This window comes from Papio anubis, chromosome 8 (assembly GCF_008728515.1).
Source record: "Papio anubis isolate 15944 chromosome 8, Panubis1.0, whole genome shotgun sequence".
Taxonomy (NCBI): Eukaryota; Metazoa; Chordata; class Mammalia; order Primates; family Cercopithecidae; genus Papio; species Papio anubis.
This window is the reverse complement of record NC_044983.1, coordinates 62821488-62843050: the sequence shown is the minus strand read 5'-3', so window position 1 is coordinate 62843050 and position 21563 is coordinate 62821488. Positions and strand designations below refer to the sequence as shown.

Below are 21563 nucleotides of genomic sequence, written 5' to 3'. Positions count from 1 at the left end.
TTCTTTGGGTATTAAGAAGTAAAACTTCTTTTACTCATTAACATTGGTTAAAGTAAAACACAATAAAGTAAAATATTAACTTCTACAATTCAAGTTAATAAATAAGACTAGGATTACTATATTTAAATAGAGCCTATAAATTTCAAAGTATCTTAGGACATGCTATTACATTCTACTTTAGAAAGCTCCTAAAATATGATAAATTTTACTTAAATTGGTAAATATGAATAAATAAACAACACATATACACACACAATGCAACTGTCAATTACAGTGTTAACCACCTTGTTAATTATTTAAGAACACTGTCAGTGATTCATGATACAGATTTAGGAAGGTAACATCATTTTCTGAGAAAAGTTTTAGCTTTCCCATATTTATTTATTTATTTTGTTTGTTTGTTTGTTTGTTTGTTTTTGAGACGGAGTCTCGCTCTGTCGCCCAGGCTGGAGTGCAGTGGCCGGATCTCAGCTCACTGCAAGCTCCGCCTCCCGGGTTCACGCCATTCTCCTGCCTCAGCCTCCCAAGTAGCTGGGACTATAGGCGCCCGCCACCTCGCCTGGCTAGTTTTTTGTATTTTTTTAGTAGAGACAGGGTTTCACCGTGTTAGCCAGGATGGTCTCGATCTCCTGACCTCGTGATCCGCCTGTCTCGGCCTCCCAAAGTGCTGGGATTACAGGCTTGAGCCACCGCGCCCAGCTAGCTTCCCCATATTTAAGTATGGGGAAATATTTCATTAATAATTATGGTATATGAAAAAAGTAAATGTTTATAGGGTAGAGAAAAATTGAAACCAAAAATAAAAAATTATTATAAACCAAAACTAGAATTGACCAGATGCTGACTTTTAGGAAAGGAAAAAAAAAAAAAAAGAACAAAGAAAACTTAGAAGAATTAAGGAAAATTAACTGTGCACTTCTCATGATACATTATAATTATTTTTTGTCAAGAACTTCTGATCAAGATTGCACAGTATGTTAAGAATAAATGCTTGGAGCAAGAGATGAAACTCAGTTCCACATTTCTTTAGTCTCAAGCTTTTCACAAATACAGTCATTTCTCCTATCAACCAGTTGATTTATAAACTACTGAATGACTGAAATCTTTTTTTTTTTTTTGGTGGAAATAAGGAATCTACAAATCTGAAGTAAATCCAATTTTAAATTCAATTGTTAAAGAGACACATAAGAAAAAACACTTGGAGATGTCAAAGTTGATATAATAACAAAATAAAAATATATAAAATATGATTTGTATATTGAAGAAACACTTTAAAGTATTTAACAAGAATTATTCTCACTCAACCTCATGTTTAATCTATTCTTAAATAGTATTTGGGAAAGTTTATATAGAAGGAATTTATTTTATTTATGGGATACATAAGAAGATACGATAGTTCTCAAATAGAATGATATTCATTTGTCAGTTCATGTATAAAATTATCACAGGGTATAATTATAAAAGTAATAGATTAAAATATATAAAAATCAAAGAAGCTACCATTATAATATGTTTCTTAAAATTCCAAACTTAAAAAGGTATGCATTACATTCATCCTAAAGGTAAACAAATATCATAAAGGGAAAGGAAGTTCTCATGTACAAAGGAGACATCATCACACCAAGAGTTGAAGAGTACTTGCAGTTCCCCAATTGAGTTATTTTAGTTTAGTCAGCCTTTAACTACCTTCATATATAAGCATTTTCAAATATAACATTATAGGATTTGGAGAATTTTCTAAGTATAAACAATTAGATTCAGATTAGAGAAACTATAATTGCCATTTCCAAATTTTAATCAATCAAATTACCTAAATCAGGTAAATATTAAAAGTACTGTGTGAGGACATAACAGCTACAGAATGTAGAAGACAAAGAACTGTAAAAGCTTTGTATCGTAATAGTCAGAATACTAAATGTACAGCATTACCCCTGAAAATTTTTTCTAAAATACTTTAAAACTAATCTATTTGGACTAGTAAATAAAGCAGGTCCCAAAAGCTGCTCAAAATGTATTAACACTTGTCAAGTAAACAAGTCAATGACAAATATGAGACCGTAAGGTATTCATTCCTAACTCCAAAACAAGTTAGGTTAAACTATGGCAAGTATCAATGTATGATAAATACAACAATAAACCCTCATTGTAGCAGTTAAGAAATTATAAATACTGTCACAAAAACATTCAAAGGAACTGAAAACCATCTGAAAATCTGATTGAAAAAACTTATGACTACAGGAATAAACTGTATTTCATCTATTTTAAGGTATCCTTTTTTCACACGTTTTATGTTATTTACTTATTTTTGTTATTGCTGTTGAGACAGACTCTTACTCTGTCGCCCAGGCTGGAGTGCAGTGGCGTGATCTCCACTCACTGCAACCTCAGCCTCCCGGGTTCAAGCGATTCTCCTGCCCAGCTTTCTGAGCAGCTGGGATTACAGGCGTGCGCCTCCATGCCTGGCTAATTTTTGTATTTTCAGTAGAGATGGGGTTTCACCACGTTGGTCAGGTTGGTCTCCACCTCCTTACCTTGTGATCTGCCCGCCTCGGCCCCCAAAGTGCTGGGATTACAGGCATGAGCCACCAGACCTGGCCACATTTTAATATATGAAGTCAGAATAGCCAATGACCTGGTTTTATGTCAAGTTATTGCAGACAGTTATTTTTCCCCTCATCCAAGAGCACTATGAATTGAGAAAACTCTGAATTCTGGCCTCAAGGTTTCTTTGGACACTACTGGCAGTATGAATTTGGACTGTGAACTTGAATCAGTACCAATTTACACTTCAAATTCTCAGGGAAGGCTGTTTGTATCTTTACTCTCCACTCACTGACAAGGTTGGGACGTGGGCATTCCCTCTCTGTCCCTTTCTGTGGGGACAATTCACATACTTTTACATAATGGGTGTAGCCTTTCAGTTTTCCAACTTTATAACACGGCCGCCACCTTGAGTGTTTTCTTTTTCCCCTCAGTGGGACATAAAATAATGATGCATCTTAAAACTGACAGCAACTTAGAATTAATTATGATAAAACTGCTTCTCCCTACTATAATGATAAAAAGTAACAGCAGCAAATATTAACAATTAATTTGCTATATTAAGCAAATAAAGAAAATAAAAATGAAGTTGTAAATACCTGTCATTTGTATACACTCTCAAAAGTCTTCTATCAAAATCACTTTCATATCTAAACCTCTCATCCATTTCTTCACTTACTTCAGGATCTTGGTCTGGTCTATGATACCGTCTATCAAAAACACGATCCTCATTAAATTTGTGAAATCTTCTATCTGGAATGCCAGCCTTGCTTGCAAACCTCTGATGTTTTAGGTTGGAAATGCCTACTTCTTCATTTGCTTTTTTAATAATTCTTCTATTCCTTACTTCGAGTTCATCATCTAGTCGTCTTTGGTTCAGAAGTTCTTCATATGCCTCTGAAGGAGTTAAGACATCTTTTCTAGGACCCTCTGAATTTTCGCAAGATGTCTGTTTTTGTGAAGTTAAATCAGGCTTAACTTGACCAATAGGTTTTTTATTTCTTTGACTCTTGGGCTGTTCAATTAAAAAAGAAAAAAGAAACAAAACTTGATGAGAAACTATCTCTCATAAGGTAATTAAACCCTCAATTTATACTTAGTCTATCATTTTAACTCTGATGTTTGTTTAATTACGCATATATATATATATATATATGTTTTTACATGAATGTTCATATAAGCTTTACTTGTAATAGCAAAAGCCAGAAATAACTCAAATGTCCATCAACAGGGGAATGGATAAACAAGCTGATACAGCCATGCAATGGAACATTACTATGCAACAAAACTGAATGAATTATCCATACATTCAACAACACAAATGAGCCTCAAAATAATCATACTGAGTGAAAGAAGCCACACCCCCAAAACTAGTATATCCTGTATGATCCATTTATATTAAATGATCAAATGTAAAGTAGTCTAGGGTGATAGAAGTCAGGTCAGGAAGATCTGGAGACAGTGTGGGAATGAGTGGAGGACAGTGAGGACACACAGATTCCAAAAGGTCCCAGAACCACTTTGGGGGATATGGGATAGGCTCGTTATCTTGATTGTGGTTTACATATTCTAAAACCCATCAAATTGTACAGTTAATGAGAAGTTAGTTTATTAAATAAAAATTCTAGGTGGAGGCCAGTGGATTGCTTGAGCCTGGGAGTTCAAGACCAGCCTAGGCAACATTAATCGCCCATATATTTTTTTTTAGAAAAAAAAACTTGAAGAAAATTTTACCTTTCTGTGGCAGGGCACGGAGGCTCACGCCTATGATCCCAGCACTTTAGGAGGCCGAGGCGGGTGGATCACGAGGTCAGGAGTTCAAGACCAGCCTGACCAACATGCTGAAACCCCATCTCTACTAAAAATACAAAAATTAGCCAGTCATGGTGGCAGGCACCTGTAATCCCAGTTACTCCGGAGGCTGAGGCAGGAGAATCACCTGAAGCCAGGAAGCGGAGGTTGCAGTGAGCTGAGATTGTGCCACTGCACTCCAGCCTGGGTGACAGAGCAAGACTCCATCTCAAAAAAAAAAAAAAAAGAAAGAAAAGAAAGAAGGAGAGGATAAACTAAATGCAAATTCCTATCCTAGGAGATATTACTTCAAAATATTTCAAATTAAATTCTCAACACAAAGGATACAGAAAGTGGTAAATGTTTTGAATGGTTTGGCCCCAGATACATCAACCATCCTTCTTTTTTTTTTTTTCCAGACCAGGTTTCGCTCTGTCACCCAGGCTGGAGCACAGTGACGCAATCTTGGCTCACTGCAACCTCTGTCTCCCAGGTTCAAGCAATTCTCCTGCCTCAGCCTCCCAAGTAGTTGGGATTACAGGCACCTGCCACCAAGTCCGGCTAACTGATCCTTAAATTTTGAAAAAAAAAAAAAAGTATATATATATATATAGAGAGAGCTAGGAATTGTCAACATAAAAACTCATTTAAATTTTTAAAAATAAATGAAAATCACTTAACAAAACTGACCTCTAAAATTAAATCTCCCTAATTACATGTTAAAAGTTCTTCAATATGAGATAAAACAACTTTCAAAACTAAACATTTAAATGTCCTGTGTTTGGTTTAATTTGGCTTAATTTTGCAAGTATTTACAAAAAAAAAAAAAAGTAAAATGTCTAAAATAGAAAAACCTTTTCAAGTACAAAATATTCAACATGTGGTAGTACAGATTTACTTCAAAAGCAAAACCTACCTCAGTACTCTTTTCCACCTGCCTGAACTTTTCACTGGATTCTTCCTTACCCCTGAGAAACTGATTGTATTCTTTGTTACGTTCAAGTTTCAACCTTTCCTTAAAATAAAAATCAAAAGGCAGTGTTAACTTCACCTTCAGGAAAAAAAATACCTCAATGTCATATTGGAATGTCAAATCTGAATCATACATATCAGAACTCTTACCCAGAATCAAGCTTTACTAATAATTTCAAGGACAAATGTCACTGAAAGGTATGGGAGAAGTCGGAAGAGGTTTGAGGACACCCATACAGCTCCCCAGGTCTTTCTTGTCACGTAAGAATATGCACGACTACATGCTTTGGTCCATTAACACATGAGGTCTCTAATAGAAGGGAGTTGCTTCGTTCATGAAACATCTCCATTTTACACTCCAATAGTTAACAGAGCTTAGATGACATTTTCCAAAGAGCCATGCCACATAAATCCATAGATTGCAGGTTTGATTCCCAACAGCAATCCTAGACAAACCAGGTGTATTCTGCCAAAAGCATTCAGAGATAAATCTCTCCCACTAGTAAATATGATGATTGTGTTTGCCAAGAGAACTGTCATTAGCATGTTTCCAAAGAGATATGATGGGGTTACCTTCCTTCTTTCCTTCTCAAGGACACCTCCCTCTCCTAATGCCCCAACCCACTCCCTGAAGCACCTGCAGCTAACCATTTCCTTTCCAAGGTTAAAAAGGATCCTTTATATTTTAAACTTAAAAACGCAAAATTATCATAGATTATAAAACATTATAATGAAATGTTCTGTTAAAGCACAAATATGTAAGATTAGAAAATGTTCTTAAATTTTAACATTTCCCGTGTCACTAAAACAACACAATCTAAAAAAGTATTAAAGAAACTAGGTCAGCCGGGTGCGGTGGCTCACGCCTGTAACATCAGTAGTTTGGGAGGCAGAGGCGGGTGGATCACGAGGTCAGGAGTTCGAGACCAGTCTGGCCAACATTGTGAAACCCCGCCTCTACTAAAAATACAAAAAATTAGCCAGGCGTGGTGGCAGGCGCCTGTAATCCTGCCTCCAGCTACTCAGGAGGCTGAGGCAAGAGAATCACTTGAACTGGGGAGGCGGAGGTTGAGTGAGCCAAGACCGTGCCACTGCACTCCAGCCTGGGCGACAGGGCGATACTTTGTCTCAAAAAAAAAAAAAAAAAAAAAAATAGAAAAGAAACTAGGTCTGTCTTTTGAAATTTATTAACTGTCAATTTTGTCTTATATACTATTTCATGATCTCTGATATACTCTGGTGAGACTGAGTCACTACGAGAGGTGTACAGTGCTTTATCACTTTCACCACGAAGGAACATGCACGTGTATTAATGGAGTGACAGAATCACACATTCAAAGAACCCTTACCCTCACCCGACATAAAAGCTCACTATAATTTCACATCCACTCATTCCAATAACTGTGTTACATAGCATAAACTTTACAGTCAGAAACCCATGGTGAAAAAAATGAATTCTGAATATTCAGTTAAGTATAACTGAATACAGCAACCGAATCAACATATTAAAGAAATATACAATTATATGGTTACAAATGTGTTCAAGAAAATTTTTTTAAACAGCATAAACATGACTCCATGGATTTTTGAAAAAGAAATATATTCAAGTATGGAGAAATGATGTGATCTTCCATTTGCATTTAAATCAGCAGTATGTTCTTTTATGATTTTGATGCCTGGGAAAACTGCTACCCACAATAACTACTCCTATCCACCTACCTTAGCAGATAACCTCTCACCAATAGGAAGAGAAACTCCCAAAGTAGATGGATCTGTTTCACTCGTAGATAGAAAATTTGTCTGTATATATACACATTAAAAAAATATATTACCTAATTGCCTTTATAAAATATGTTGCATAAATGTGTCTTTGCATTCTACATTCTAAACTAGTATTACATTATGCAAAGCAAACGAATGAAATGGAATGAAGACAGAAACTACAAATCTATATAGACCATACCAAAAGCATTTGGAAAAAAGAGAATTTTCTTCCAATCAACAACTTCCTGAAAGGGAAAATCAGGCCTTAATTTTCATTTGCAATATATATATGTCTATTGATTCAAGATGATTAGAAGCATGAAGAAAAACTTTCCCAATTTATATTCGTCTTCTAAGCACATACTCTTCATTATCAGTGTTCTACTGTCTTTTTGTTCTCAAGGCACATTTAAACTTCCTCACAAATACCTTAATGCATGCCACAACAGTTTTTTTCTATTTTTCCTATAATTATGTGAGTGAATATCTACTGAAATGCCAATAGATATAAATTATGAATGTTGTTTATGTGTTCCTCCAATCTTGTTCATTAAGCATTTAAGTAACGCAGTGTAGTAGAGGCAGCATTAGACTAGCAGTCAAAAGACCTAGGATCTACGACTAGCCCAAGCACTTATTAGTTGTGTAACACTGAGGAAGTCACTTAACTTCTCGACAGACACTTTCTTCTGTAAAATGAGAATAGTACCTGCTCTGCCTACCTACCAAAGCTGGTATAAGGATGAAGGAGGATAAAAAATATAAAATCCCTTTGAAAGCTGTAAAGCAAATACAAAGGACTGGTTAAAAAAAAAAAATACACATGATCCCCAACTGGTAAAAAAAAATACATATGATCTCCAACTTTCTGGTACTGTTACTTAGTAGTCAAATAATTTGGAATAATGTACTTCACTTCATTTCAGTTTCCTTGTCTGTAAAACAGAAATAATGTCATCTACACATCACTAGGTTATAAGGATTAAATCAATCAATAATTGTCAATCGGCCTAATTCCATGCCTTTTACTTATTCACTAAACAAGCAATTAGCAACCATCTAATACTATGCAGGTACTATTTTCAGGTGGTAGGGATACAAATATATTTTCCCTATATTCAAGGGATTTACAATTCAGTTGCAGAAACAGATATGTAAGCAAATAACCACAAAACAATGTATTAACTACTACAATAGCGTTGTATTCAAAACATTATGGAAAGAGAGTAATTAGCAAAACTCAGTGATTAATAAAGTTTCATTAAATCTGGCCAGGCAGGGTGGCTCATGCCTGTAATCCTAGCAGGTTGGGAGGTCGAGACAGGTGGATCACTTGAGCTCAGGAGTTCAGACCAGCCTGGGCAACAGGGCGAAACCCCGTCTCTACTAAAAACACAAAAAATTAGCCGGGCTTGGGGCCGCGCGCCTGTAGTCCCAGCTACTTGGGAGGCTGAGGCAGGAGAATCCCCTGAACCCGAGAAGTGGAGGTTTCAGTGAGCCAAGATCAGCACCACTGCACTCTAACCTGGGTGATAGAGTGAGACTCTGTCTCAAAAATAAATAAAGTGTCATTAAATCTGAATTTACAAATGAGTTGTGCTACAAAAGCTAATTTGAAAGTTGGCTGTATGGAACTCTAAACTTATCTGACAAAGAAAAAATAAGACACATGACCAGATCCCTGAGTGATTTTACCTCCTATATACTGAAGTACATTATAAACCTAATTATTTTGTAGAGTTATAAATGCATGAAAAACCCATTCACAGTTCCAACCAGGAAGATAGATTTAACATCCTCACTCCTTCATTGAGCAATTTCCCATTCCAAACATGGGTCAAGAATGATGTTCGAAATTTTCAATAAAATGAAAAGAATAAACAATAACAACAACATAGGCTGGGAGTGGTGGCTCATGTCTGTAATCCCAGCACTTTGGGAGGCCAAGGCAGAAGGGACACTTGAGCCCAAGAGTTCGAGATCAGTTTGGGTATTTAAAAAAAAAACAAAAAAACTTTTTTTTTATTATTATACTGTCTCTATCAAAAAAAAATTTTTTAATTCTTAAAAAAAGAACAACATAGTGAGTTTTTTCAAAAAGCTAAATTTTAATCATTCATTCATTCACTCATTCATTCAATAAATACTGAGTGCCTACCATGTGCCCAAACTCTCTGATGCATTTGGGACTGAAAAAAACAAATAAAGATTCCTGCCCTCCAAAAGCATACATTCAAGCTGGGGAAAATGAAAAAGAAATAATAAACATAATGAAGAATAATTATATAGCATGCTAGAAGGTAATAATTACTGTAACAAAAAGGAAATTAAAAGGACAGGCTACAGATAGTGCAGGTTTATCAGGCATGAGGGTGGGAAGAACAAAAATCAAGAATTCTCTTTTGGACATGGTCTACATAAGATAATAGGTAGATTTCAAAGTGAAAATGTGAATTATGCAGCCAGCTAGAAAAGTCTGAAGTTCAGGATGGAGGTCTGGGCTGGAGATATTAATTAACTGACTCAATTTAAAAACTGTTCCCGTGAGAACATGTCTTTTCTGTGTTTAGACGGTCAAGCATCTTTTATCCTAAAAACAGGAAATCATCTCTGGGCAGGAAGGGCTCAGGAAAAAAAAAATTAATTAAAACAGGAAAAAAGATGGTAGTTGTTTGTTTTAATAACTCTTCTTGGCAAAATTAAAAGATTTGATTTTCTTTTTTTAACTCAAATATCCATGCAATCCAAGTCTGGAAGCCACAAGAGATATGAGTGGGACTTGGAAACCATACATATTTCAGGGGGTCCAGGAAGCTGCAGCCAGCTCCCTATATTCTGTGTAGTTTTATTTTTCTCTTGCTTTCCCTTCCATTCCCACCTTCTCAAATGTGAACAAAAGACTCTCTCTAATTTTCAGGAAATACTGCTCCTCTACAAGACTATATTCTTTTTTCTTTTTCTTTTTTTTTGAGATGGAGTCTCACTCTGTCGCCCAGGCTGGAGTGCGGTGGCCTGATCTCGGCTCACTGTAAGCTCCGCCTCCGGGGTTCACGCCATTCTCCTGCCTTAGCCTCCCGAGTAACTGGGACTACAGGCACCTGCCACTACTACAGGCGCCTGCCACCACGCCAGGCTAATTTTTTTGCATTTTTAGTAGAGACGGGGTTTCACCGTGTTAGCCAGGATGGTCTCGATCTCCTGACCTCGTGATCCGCCCACCTCTGCCTCCCAAAGTGCTGGGATTACACGCGTGAGCCACCATGCCTGGCCGACTATATTCTTAATAATCTAAAAAACTGGCCAGGTGCGGTGGCTCATGCCTGTAATCCTAGCACTTTAGGAGGCTGAAATGGGCAGATCACAAGGTCAGGAGTTTGAGACCAGACTGGCCAATAAGGTGAAACCCCAGCTCTACTAAAAACACAAAAAAATTAGCTGGGCGTGGTGGTGGACGCCTGTAGTCCCAGCTACTCGGGAAGCTGAGGCAGAAGAATCGCTTGAACTCGGGAGGTGGAGATTGCAGTAAGCCAAGATCGTACCACTGCACTCCAGCCTGGGCGACAGAGCAAGACTGTCTCAGAACACACACACACACACACACACACACACACACACACACACACACACGCAAACAAAAAAATCTAAAAAAAAACTCCTTCACATCCCTTTGAATTTAAAGATTTCTACTTTCATGAAGGCAATTTCTTCTTATGTCCCCCACCACTATCTGTTTAAAAAATCTTACCTAGGGAGTAATGCAAAACCTACAAGAGAAAATAGTAAATATCTGATACCAGAAGAAAACTCCACCTAAGAAGAAGAGGTAGCGAAGGGGAAGATAATGAGATATAAGCCCAGGGAGTCAGGCTGGAACATGAAAGACATGTGCCATGCTAAGGAATTTGAATTTTTATCCTGGAGTGAAAATTAGCACAAGGAAATCAGTTAACAAGTTGAGCAGCAATTTAAGACAAAAAGATGACAGTCTCTACATGCAGAACTGTCTTAAAACACAGTTACCATGCTCTTCACAGGCTATTTAAGAAAGTATGATGCTTATCACTACCTATCACATATAACCAGTTAAAAATCCACTGCCTTCTAATTTGATCCTATCCTATACACATCGTTATTCCTTACTACTCTCAAAAAGAATGATACTCTGACCCAGTCAGGCTGGTAAAGCTAATATGCCTCATTCATACAAAGCTAAAGTCTACCCTCTGGGTCCCCCTTTACTCTATGCTCTCCATCTGAAAAGCTTTCTCACTTTGATTCTCTCTCTAGATCATCCAAATCTAGATTGCCTCACAAAATAGAAATTCCCACTATGAGGACTTTCTTGATCATTATATCCTTCTTGTAGTTACCACTTTCTGAATTGTATGAATGCTATCTCTACAACTAAATTCTAAGCCTCTTGAAGACAGGATGCATACCTGATACATCTTCATAATAAGTGTTTAAAATACGTTAGTTGAATGGTGAATCCGTGAGATTCTTTTTAAAACCAGTTTTGTAAAACCATAAACTGTTTCTCTTTGTTTTCTAATATAAATGGACAAATGTAATTTACAGATTTTGTTGCAAAAACAGAGTAATCCAAATTCTGACAACATGTAGTTCAAATATCTTGGATATTCTACTACTCTATTAATCTTACTGTGATTAGCATAATTTAAGAAACGAAAAATTGCATGCTAAAAACAGACTTAACTGCAGAATATTCAAAAAGAACGCATAAGAAAGCAATAAACACAAACGCAAAGCAGGAATCAAAAGTAATGACTATATTAACAGAAAATTATAATGTGTACGCTGTCATCTGCTAAAAGCAAGAATACAAAGTGGTGCCATTCAAACATCTCAAAATCACAAATGAACCCATTTTCCTAATTGGTTTGAATCTCATAAATGCAAACAATTGCAAGCTACTAGATCATAAAAAAAAAAAGAGAGAAAGCAAAAACTGAAGGAGGACATTTTGCAGACAACCCTACCTTTCTTTTCCCTTGTGTAATGCCCTAAAGTCAAGGGAAACAAACCATTGACAAAGTGTATTCAGTCAAAGTTCATTCTCTCCGTGTGTAAATCAGAATAAATAAGAGACAGTTTGTACATTTGGAACAAACATAAAGCAGTAAAAAATTAAAGAATATCTTGAGATCACAACAAACATCGTGATTGTTTATAATAATTTTATGACCTAAATTTAAAACTTACAATAAAGCTTTACGTCGGCCATTATATAATTTAACAAAAACACTAAAGAGTTCTACTAAGTAAAACATGAGATCATAAAACAAAAGCTTTAGTGGCTAAATAATTAAATGTAACTGTATAAGCTTGGCTCATAGGAAAACAATTAGCAACTAGAACTCCACATGTCATTTTAATACATAGTTGGGGGGTGTAGAAGAGAGGGAAACCATGATTGAACTACTTCAAACCATGACAACTTTACAGAAAACATGAAAAACCATAATTAACGATCTCACTTAAAATTAGAATCCACTGCCTTAGTCAAAAGGTCAAAAGTCTGTATTAATCTATGGCGCCAGTTCTCAGCAATATTTTTTCTCTATCAATGTCATATATGCCACTTAACTTTGACTATAATACTACTTTGCTAGTACCACTGAAAACCTAAACATTAACACATATGACTAATACCTTATGAAAACAAATTTAGGAGCTGAATTCTGAAACATTAAACCCAACTCATTAATAGAACTCGCTACCTGAGTAAGATAACGTCTGTAATCTTGCCGCAATTCTTCTTTTAATTTATGTTTCTTCCGTTCATAGTCGTCCCCAAGTGGTAAACTTAATCCATAATCAATTCCTAGAAAAAAAAACAACTTCTTAATATAATTCATTTTCAAACCAGTCTCAAAGTTCTACTTCCTGTAACAAAGCATAGTAAGAAGGAACACAATTATGCTGATTCGGAGACTAGGATTAGGGTAAGTTTTTTACTAAAATGTCTCAATAGATAATACATTCACATAATCAAAAATATTATCAAAAATATTATTCTCATCCATGAGCGCTAGCCACCCTGTTCTCCTGTCCAGAACAACAAACATTGTTATTTCTTGTCTCCGTGCAGACAGTTTTTTAATGCATCTATAAACAGATACTTTAATATTATCATATACATATTTATATGCATGTGTGCATTACATTTACTTTTTCCCCCATTAAGATAAGTAGTCCAGCATTGTTTAGCATCTTGCTTTCTCAAGAACAGCAAAATTAAAGCAAAGCTAATTATCTTTACTTCTTCACTTATATACTAATTTCTATAAAAATAAATACCAACAACAATTTTAATGCATCATTTTCAGTCTAAGAAAACCAGCAACATGATTTTCTTAGCATATAAGAATATCGTTAATATAACATGTTTCTGAGAAAAAATTATTAGGGCCATGTGTTGCTCAGGATGACATTTCTTTTTTTTTTTTTTAGTTTTCTATCAAAGAGCATTCAGATAAGATGAAATTCCTAAAAACTTCTGAAGTTAAACCACTTCTGATTTCACAAAAATGGATATTAATTTTTATTGTGGTAAAATATATATAATATAAAACCTACCATTTTAATCATTTCAAGCATACAATCCAGTGGCATTAAGTACATTCACAATGTTGTACAATCACCACCACTATCCATTTCCAGAATTTTTTCATCATCCCAAACAGAAACTCCATAAATGCATGTTAATTTTTTAAGAAAAATTTTGAATTTGAGTAGTGTTTCCTTACACAAAATTTAAAAATCAAATTACATTTAGGGATGATGATGATGATGACTGTACAACTTGTAAATATACTAAAAACCATTGAATTGTAGACTTTAAATAGGTACATGTTATGGTGTATAAATTATATCTCAAGAAAGCTATCAAAAATCAAATTATACACTTTTCAAATCTTCAATAATAAAATACTATATCAAGAAGCATAGACATTAGATGAGTATTTAGATTTCTGAAGCTTCATTCCTTTTTTAGTTCCACTATACACATAATACTATAGCATTAAAAAATTATCATTTCTAAACAAAATAAAACTTGTCTTTTTTTTTTTTTTTTTTTGAGACAGGGTCTTGCTCTGTCACCCAGGCTTGAGTACAGTGGCGTGATCATGGCACAATGCAGCCTCAACCTCCTGGCCTCAAGCAATCCTTCCATCTCAGCCTCCTGAGTAGCCAACGACTACAGGCATGAGCCACCATACCCGGCCAAAACTTTCCTTAAAGATTCAGCTATGAGCACTACAGATGAAATAAAATTTGACTGTAGCTTATAAACTGATATAAAAAATCACCATTTGTGCCTTATTTCTCACAATGTAGCTGAATGATGGGAACTTTTCAAAAATGTGTCATATCACTGCTTTACTACATCACTGAAACATTTCAGGCAAGGAAAAGACCAGCGTAATATAAACATAAGTGGATGTTTATGGATTCTTACAGAATACTAAAATCCACTTACCGCTATCAACACTGGAATTCTCTTTATAAACATTTCTGGCCTATTTAACTCCTTGATGATAGAGGGTATAACACAGGATTCCTTAGGGACACCTCTTACACATGCTTCTAACTCTCTTCCAAAAGAAACTAAAGCATTCCATATGCTGGGAATTTTAAATCATCCTAGAAAGGAACTGTTTCCTCTTGAAGGAACCTAAACCTTTTTTTAAAGATACAGAATTTAAGCCTAAGGAGAGAAAGTTTCGATTCTCATGTTCAGAATGGAACATCATATATAAAACTAAACTATAAAATCTATGAAGGCAAGGTCCACGCACTATTCAATTTTATAATGCTGGCACATAACTTTAACCCAAGAAAATGTTCATCGAATAAATCTGCAAATGAATATATGCATGAGTGCCTGAGCCAGAGAAAGAAATGAGAAAAGGTGAGGGGGAACAATATACTATACTTAATATTCCATTTCTCCTGTTAGCGGTCTGACTGCACAGAGAGAGTTAGTTACCAAAGTTACATATCACTAGTCACACAGGGTCACAATGGATGTTCTATTATGCCAAGGAGAAAAAGACAACAATGCTGCCAGGATGATGCCAACACACTGCCTTCCCATCCAGGAACAAGCAATTTACAAATTTACAAAAAGCATATGTTTAAGGTGGCTTTTACTGCTGTTTTTCAATTCTACTGGGTGGGTTTATGTGGAAGAATGGAAAGAAAAACATAATTCATTTTCATTTAAATTATTACTCATATATACATATATATATATATATATATATTTTTTTTTTTTTTTGAGAAGAAGTCTCGCTCTGTTGCCCAGGTTGGAGTGCAGTGGCGCAATCTTGGCTCACTGCAACCTCCGCCTCCCGGGTTCAAGTGATTCTCCTGCTTCAGCTTCTCAAGTAGCTGGGATTACAGGCACCTGCCACCCCTGGCTAATTTCCGTATTTTTAGTGGAGACAGGGTTTCACCATATTGGCCAGGCTGGTCTCAAACTCCTGACCTCATGATCCGCCCACCTCGGCCTCTCAAAGTGCTGGGATTACAGGCATCAGCCACTGCGCCCAGCCTATTATTCATATTAAGTTAAAGTTTTATTTACTAACAGTATTTGCTTTTCACAATTCAAATAGTATTATAAAATTGTCTTAACAATTTTATATAATAAAATATATATAAATATATAACCTCTTCTAAGTTATTTATAACTTTACTAATTTAATGTTTAGTCAACAGAAAACACTAACTTTTTCATTCTTATTTTTGTCGTCTTGTACCATTTTATGGCATTAGAGCTAAGTCACAGATATAAAATTAGGAACTGTATAGAACAATATAAATATCCTATTCTTTTAAACCATGCATTAACAATAACATCTCAATTGACTTAATGAGCTAAGGAACACGGTGAGGCTTACTTATTGGGCTGTTGTCTTCTGGTGGATCTAGTAGCAAGTAAAGCATTCGTGTCACTTTAGGGTCATTTGAAGTGATGTCACTTCATCAGGTATAACATCAATGACCCTAAGATAGTTAACATTATACTTCAGAACTATAGTAATTAGAAGTATTTGGTTTCTATAGCAGTTATGGCTTACATAAAATACTTAAGACTAAAGTATATAACTTCTTTAAAATTAACTTACCTTCTAACAGGGCATTCATCATAATTACTCTATGAAACAAATTACCATGGAACTTTTACTTTCTTTTCATTATTATACTATCATAAAAAGCATTATGTAAAAATAATCGAAAGACAAATTATAGGACATAATAATAGGCCTTTACATAATGGGTGACTTACAAGGAGATGTGACTAATTGAGGAGACACTGCACTCTTAAATTACAGCTATAAAGGTATTACTACAAGGACCCATTTGACTCATACAAAATGAATAAAAACTGTAGAAGAGTATCTGTGATTTAGTTTACAACAGGATAAACCTAAGACAAAGAGGACTGAGAATAAAAACTATAAGCCTGGGTGCTGTGGGTCACACCTGTAATCCCAGCACCTTGGGAGGCCGAGGTGGGTGGATTACTTGAGGTAAGGAGTTCGAGACCAGCCTGACCAAGATAGTGAAACCCCGTCTCTATGAAAAGCACAAAAAAAGTAGCTGGGTGTGGTGGCAGGCACCTGTAATCCCAGCTACTCAGGAGGCTGAGGCAGGAGAATCACTTGAACCCAGGAGGCAGAGGTTGCAGTGAGCCGAGACAGCACCACTGCACTCCAGGCTGGGCAACAGAGCGAGACTCCGTCTCAAAACAAGTAATTAAAACTATAATTAGACAGATGCAGTGGCACAAACCTATAGTCTCAACTACTTAGGAGCCAGAGAAGGGAGGATCGTTTGAACCCAAGAGTTCAAAACCAGCCTGGGCAACATAGCAAGACTCTATCTTTACAAAAAATTTAAAAATTAGTCCGGCATGGTGGCCTGAGCCTATAGTCCTAGCTAGTCGAGAAGCTGAGGCAGGAAGATCCCCAGAGCCCAGGAGTTTTAAGCTACAGTAAGCTATTATGGTGCCACTGCACACCAGCCTGGATGACAGAGCAAGATCCTCTCCCTTAAAAAAACTGGGTGGTGGGGGGAACTATATGTTTTAGGACCTTCACAAATTTGTATCATTTTAAAAAGATTAATGGGAGCATTTAAAAGATTAATGTAAGTATTTCTCAACAATATTGATTATTGTTAATAACAGTAATGGTTATTAAACAATAAGTTAGTAAGAATTTCTTTTAATGAAATAAACACAAATATTATGCCTAGAAACAGTTTAGGGAGATAAAAGATCTTTTATAGATCACTTTTAGGTGACTTTCTCTTAATATTACTAGTATCTAAGTTATTCTGACAAACTCCTTATTAAAGACATTGTTTCATTAGCTTATATGAACTAAATCATGTACATCCTACATGTAATAAAAAAACTGGACTGTTACTTTCTCTTGGCTTGGAAAAGAAAAAAGAAAAAAAAGTAAATGGCCTTTGCCTCTATTTCCTGGGAAGTAACCTCTAAATCCTTAAAATTTTCCACACAATGGGAAGGTCTTTATTATTCACGGTGGGCACCTTGGACCACACCTAATAGTTTACACTAACAAGGTAAATCATTGTGAGCCCCTAGTGGGTTTGACCTTAAAATTTACCTGATGATGGGAACATCTTTATTATTCACAGTGGGTACCCTGGACCACACCTAACAGTTTATACTAACAAAGTCAATCATTGTGAACCCCCAGAGAGTTTACACTACAGAGATGACAAAAATGGGAGCTGGTCATGCCAGAAAAACCAACCATGTGATTTGAGGGTTGGGCCTTTGTGCCAGGTGACATCAGCCAGGCGCAAGGGGAATGAATGTAGCAGGGCTGGAGATCAAGCCAAGAAGCAATGATTCAACCAATCATTCCTACATAAGGAAAATCCAGTAAAAACTCTGGACACTCAGGCTCAGGTGAGGCTGGTTGGCAATATGCTGTATCCTGTCACATACTGATGTGCCAGGAGGGTAATGCCTCCCTGAGACTAACAGATACTTCATGTTTGGACCCTCCCAGACCTTACCCTATTTGTCTCTCCCTTTGGCTAGTTCTGATTTGTATACTTATGCTATAAAACTGTGACCATTAAATATAGCACTTTCTTGAGTTCTGTGAGTCATTCTTATGAATTATTGAACTTGAGGGGATAGGGGAAACCCCCAAATTTATAGCCAGATGGTCAGACCTGAGGGTGTCCTGGTGACCCTTGGATTTGCAACTGGAGTCTAAAGTGAAGGCAGTCTTGTGGAGGCCTATGCCCTTAACCTGTGAAGTCTAGTCCAAGTCACTGTAATGCTACCTCGAATCCTTTTATGAAAGGTATAAATAGTGGTAGAAAGAGTCACATGGAATTAACCATGAATATCATCAGTATCTAACAGAAAAGAATTTATAAAATCATAGTGTTGTATGATAGTTGTACTATGAGCTATCAAAGATTGTTTTCATTGGATAAAATGAGTATGTCCAGTTTATATATCACTGATTACTACACTATGCTTAATTACTTATTCAAACTATGATATTACAGTGCTTTAAGTCAATACCTCATTTCCAAATTTGACCTACATTAGACCTGTTTTTTATAATTCCTAAATGAGACCACTTAAGGAAAACCCTTAGTTGCCAAATAATTTTACATTTTTCCCAGTGTGAGAAACTATGTATTTGACTGAATTTTAAAGCCACAACTAATCAAGCAGGAGGTCAGTAACTAAAGCTTATGCGGTATAAAATTAGTCAAATTATATACTGTTCTTTAATAAAATTCCATGTGCATCAAAAATTATTAATTATGGTTTCAGATGGCAATGGAAGAAGTATTCCATGAAAATCAAAGTCAACACACCGAAGAGAATTGGTTTTATTTTTGCAATGGGGACATTAACTCGTTGGTTTAAAACATCTTTTCCAAGCAGTAAGTGCTGCACACCGTGCTAGGCAGTGGAAATACAATAGGAGGCAAGTTAGCATGTCACTGTGGTACAAAAGAGAAGCTGAATGAGTTCAAAACGACTCTTCAAAAGGAAAACCAATTCTCTAGAAGCACATGACAGGATTGACCAACCCAATCTAGCAGAAATAATAAGATGGAACATTTATCATACAAGAAAAAAAGAAGTTTGACGCAGAGACTAATATGATCAGATTTGTTTTATGCAAATATAAAAAAAACACACAGCGATTTGGTAGAGGGGGCTAGACTGTAAAATAAAACAACCACCAAAAACACTAGGAAGCTTTTACAAAAATCTTACAGACAACAGAGGCCTGCATAAAAGAAAGTCAGTGGGATTACAGTCAAGTGACCTTATTTGAGATTTACGCATCAGAATCAACTAGACTTGTGTAACTGCTTGATATAGGAGACAGGAGAAGACAGGAATCAAGGATGACTAGGCAGCTAGCTCAGTGAGATGGGGAGCGCTTGAAAGTTTGACATGAGTATAAGTTAATTTTGCAAATTTTGATTTTGAGCCCATGCCATACATGACCATACAAGTACAGATGTCCAATAGAAAATCAGACATATGGATCAAGTTCGCAATAGAACCTAGGACTGGGATAAAGATTCAGAAGTCATGAACACACTAATAGTAAATAAAGCCCTGTGAGTGGATATGGACACTCGGGGAGTGTATAAGATGAGAAGTCGGCCTAGGTCAGAGGCCCAAGTAACACCAATTAATGAAAAGGCAAAGGTCACCATCTTTTAATTATACTTTTAACTCTCCATCATATGTGAATGTAATGATCAAAGAATAATTCCTAAGACAATTCAAAAACCTACATTTTTTTTTTTTTAAATTGAGATGGAGTCTCTCTTTCGCCCAGGCTGGAATGCAGGGGCACAATCTTAGCTCACAGCAACCTCCACCTCCTAGGTTCAAGTGATCCTCCCACCTCGGCCTCCCAAGTAGCTAGGATTATAGGCTTGCGCCACCATGCTGGGCTAATTTTTTTGTATTTTTTTAGAGACGGGGTTTCACCATGTTGGCCAGGCTGGTCTTGAACTCCTGACCTCAAGTGATCTGCTGGCCTTGGCCTCCCAAAGTGTTGGGATTACATGAGCCACCATACCCAGCCCGAAAAACTACTTTTAAAAAGATGGAAGGCCAGGCACAAGTGGCTCACACCTGTAATTCCAGAACTTTGGGAGGCCGAGGCAGGCGGATGGCTTGAGCTAGGGAGTTCGAGACCAGCCTGGGCAACACAGCAAAATGCTACCTCTACAGAAAATATATGTATATATAAAAAAGTCAGCCAACATGGTAGTGCTCACCTGTAGTCTCAGCTACTTGGAGGCTGAGGAGGGAGGATGAATCACTTAAGCCTGGAAAGTGGAGGTTGCAGTGAGCCAAGATTATGCCACTGCACTCCAGCCTGGGTGACAGAGTAAGACCCTGTCTCACACACACACACAAAAAAAAGATGTAAAGGAGAAAAAGAAATTAATATTTATTGTGTACCAATTATGTGCCAGCCATCTTTTCACATATTTAACTTTCACCCATAACGACTTTTTGAGATAGATGTCATAAGGAAACAAAGTTTAGCTCCTGAGAGGTCATAAAGGCGCCACAGCCCAATCCAAAGCAAGCTGTAACCCTAGAATTTAAAACGGATTCTGATGAACCTTAGCGACCTTAGTGCTTGAGATAACCTACTATTAAACTTTTTAAAAATTATCTCTTGGAATAATTAAAATTTAGATTTATAAAAACGTAGCACTGGAAGATAATCAAACTTATTTCACAGAAAAAAAAAAATTGAGAGCCTTAGAGATTAAAAAATTTTACCAATATATAATACTTTAGTTCACTCATGTTACATATTAATAATTTATAAGAGATTCAAAATGGAAAGTTATCCATATATCTGATATTAAAAGTAGGGCACTCACTCTGAGCTATTTGTCTAATGGAGAGACAAAGCTTACTAACCATTCAGTTTCTTGGCTGGCATCCCCTTGTATCCACTGGCACACAAAAACAATTTAGGAGTATACCTACAGACATGAAAAGCTGTCCATTTGAGAACAATGCTTTATCCAAATGAACTTATCATAGTTGACTTTCTTTTTGTGAAAAAGTTTGTCATCATCAATAAATCACAAAATGCACATTAAAAATATTCATACAGATACATACATCAGGCACAGTGGCTCACGCCTGTAACCCCAGCACTTTGGGAGGCCGAGGTGGGTGGGCAGATCACCTGAGGTCAGGAGTTCGAGACCAGCCTGGCCAACATGGCGAAACCCTGTCTCTACCAAAAATATAAAAAATTAGCTGAGTGTGGTGGCATGCACCTGTAATCTCAGCTACTTGAGAGGCTGAGACAGGAGAATCGCCTGAACCTGGGAGCAGGTAGAGGTCGCAGTGAGCCGAGATCATGCCACTGCACTCCAGCCTGGGCAACAGGGCCAGA

At 36.5% G+C, this 21563-nt stretch overlaps 1 protein-coding gene across 22 annotated transcripts in view; it reads right to left on the bottom strand.

Annotated features, from left to right (window-relative positions):
• CSPP1 (centrosome and spindle pole associated protein 1) overlaps window positions 1-21563 on the bottom strand; it is a 137540-nt gene that overhangs the window by 101136 nt on the left and 14841 nt on the right. For 13 of the 22 annotated variants that reach the window (XR_004185841.1, XR_004185843.1, XR_004185842.1 and 10 more), the window contains exons 4-8: window positions 12810-12913; window positions 12069-12092; window positions 7024-7104; window positions 5249-5347; window positions 3141-3556 (exon numbers count right to left, since the gene is read on the bottom strand). Coding sequence is in view for 18 of the 22 variants with exons in the window: in XM_031669606.1 (XP_031525466.1) it covers window positions 3141-3556; window positions 5249-5347; window positions 7024-7104; window positions 12069-12092; window positions 12810-12913 (724 nt within the window). In the remaining 4 variants the exon portion in view is untranslated. Of the gene's footprint in view, window positions 1-3140; window positions 3557-5248; window positions 5348-7023; window positions 7105-12068; window positions 12093-12809; window positions 12914-14572; window positions 15064-15998; window positions 16646-20415; window positions 20440-21563 lie in introns of those variants that run through there. The other 9 variants (XM_031669607.1, XM_031669610.1, XM_031669617.1 and 6 more) reach the window with 5 other exon arrangements.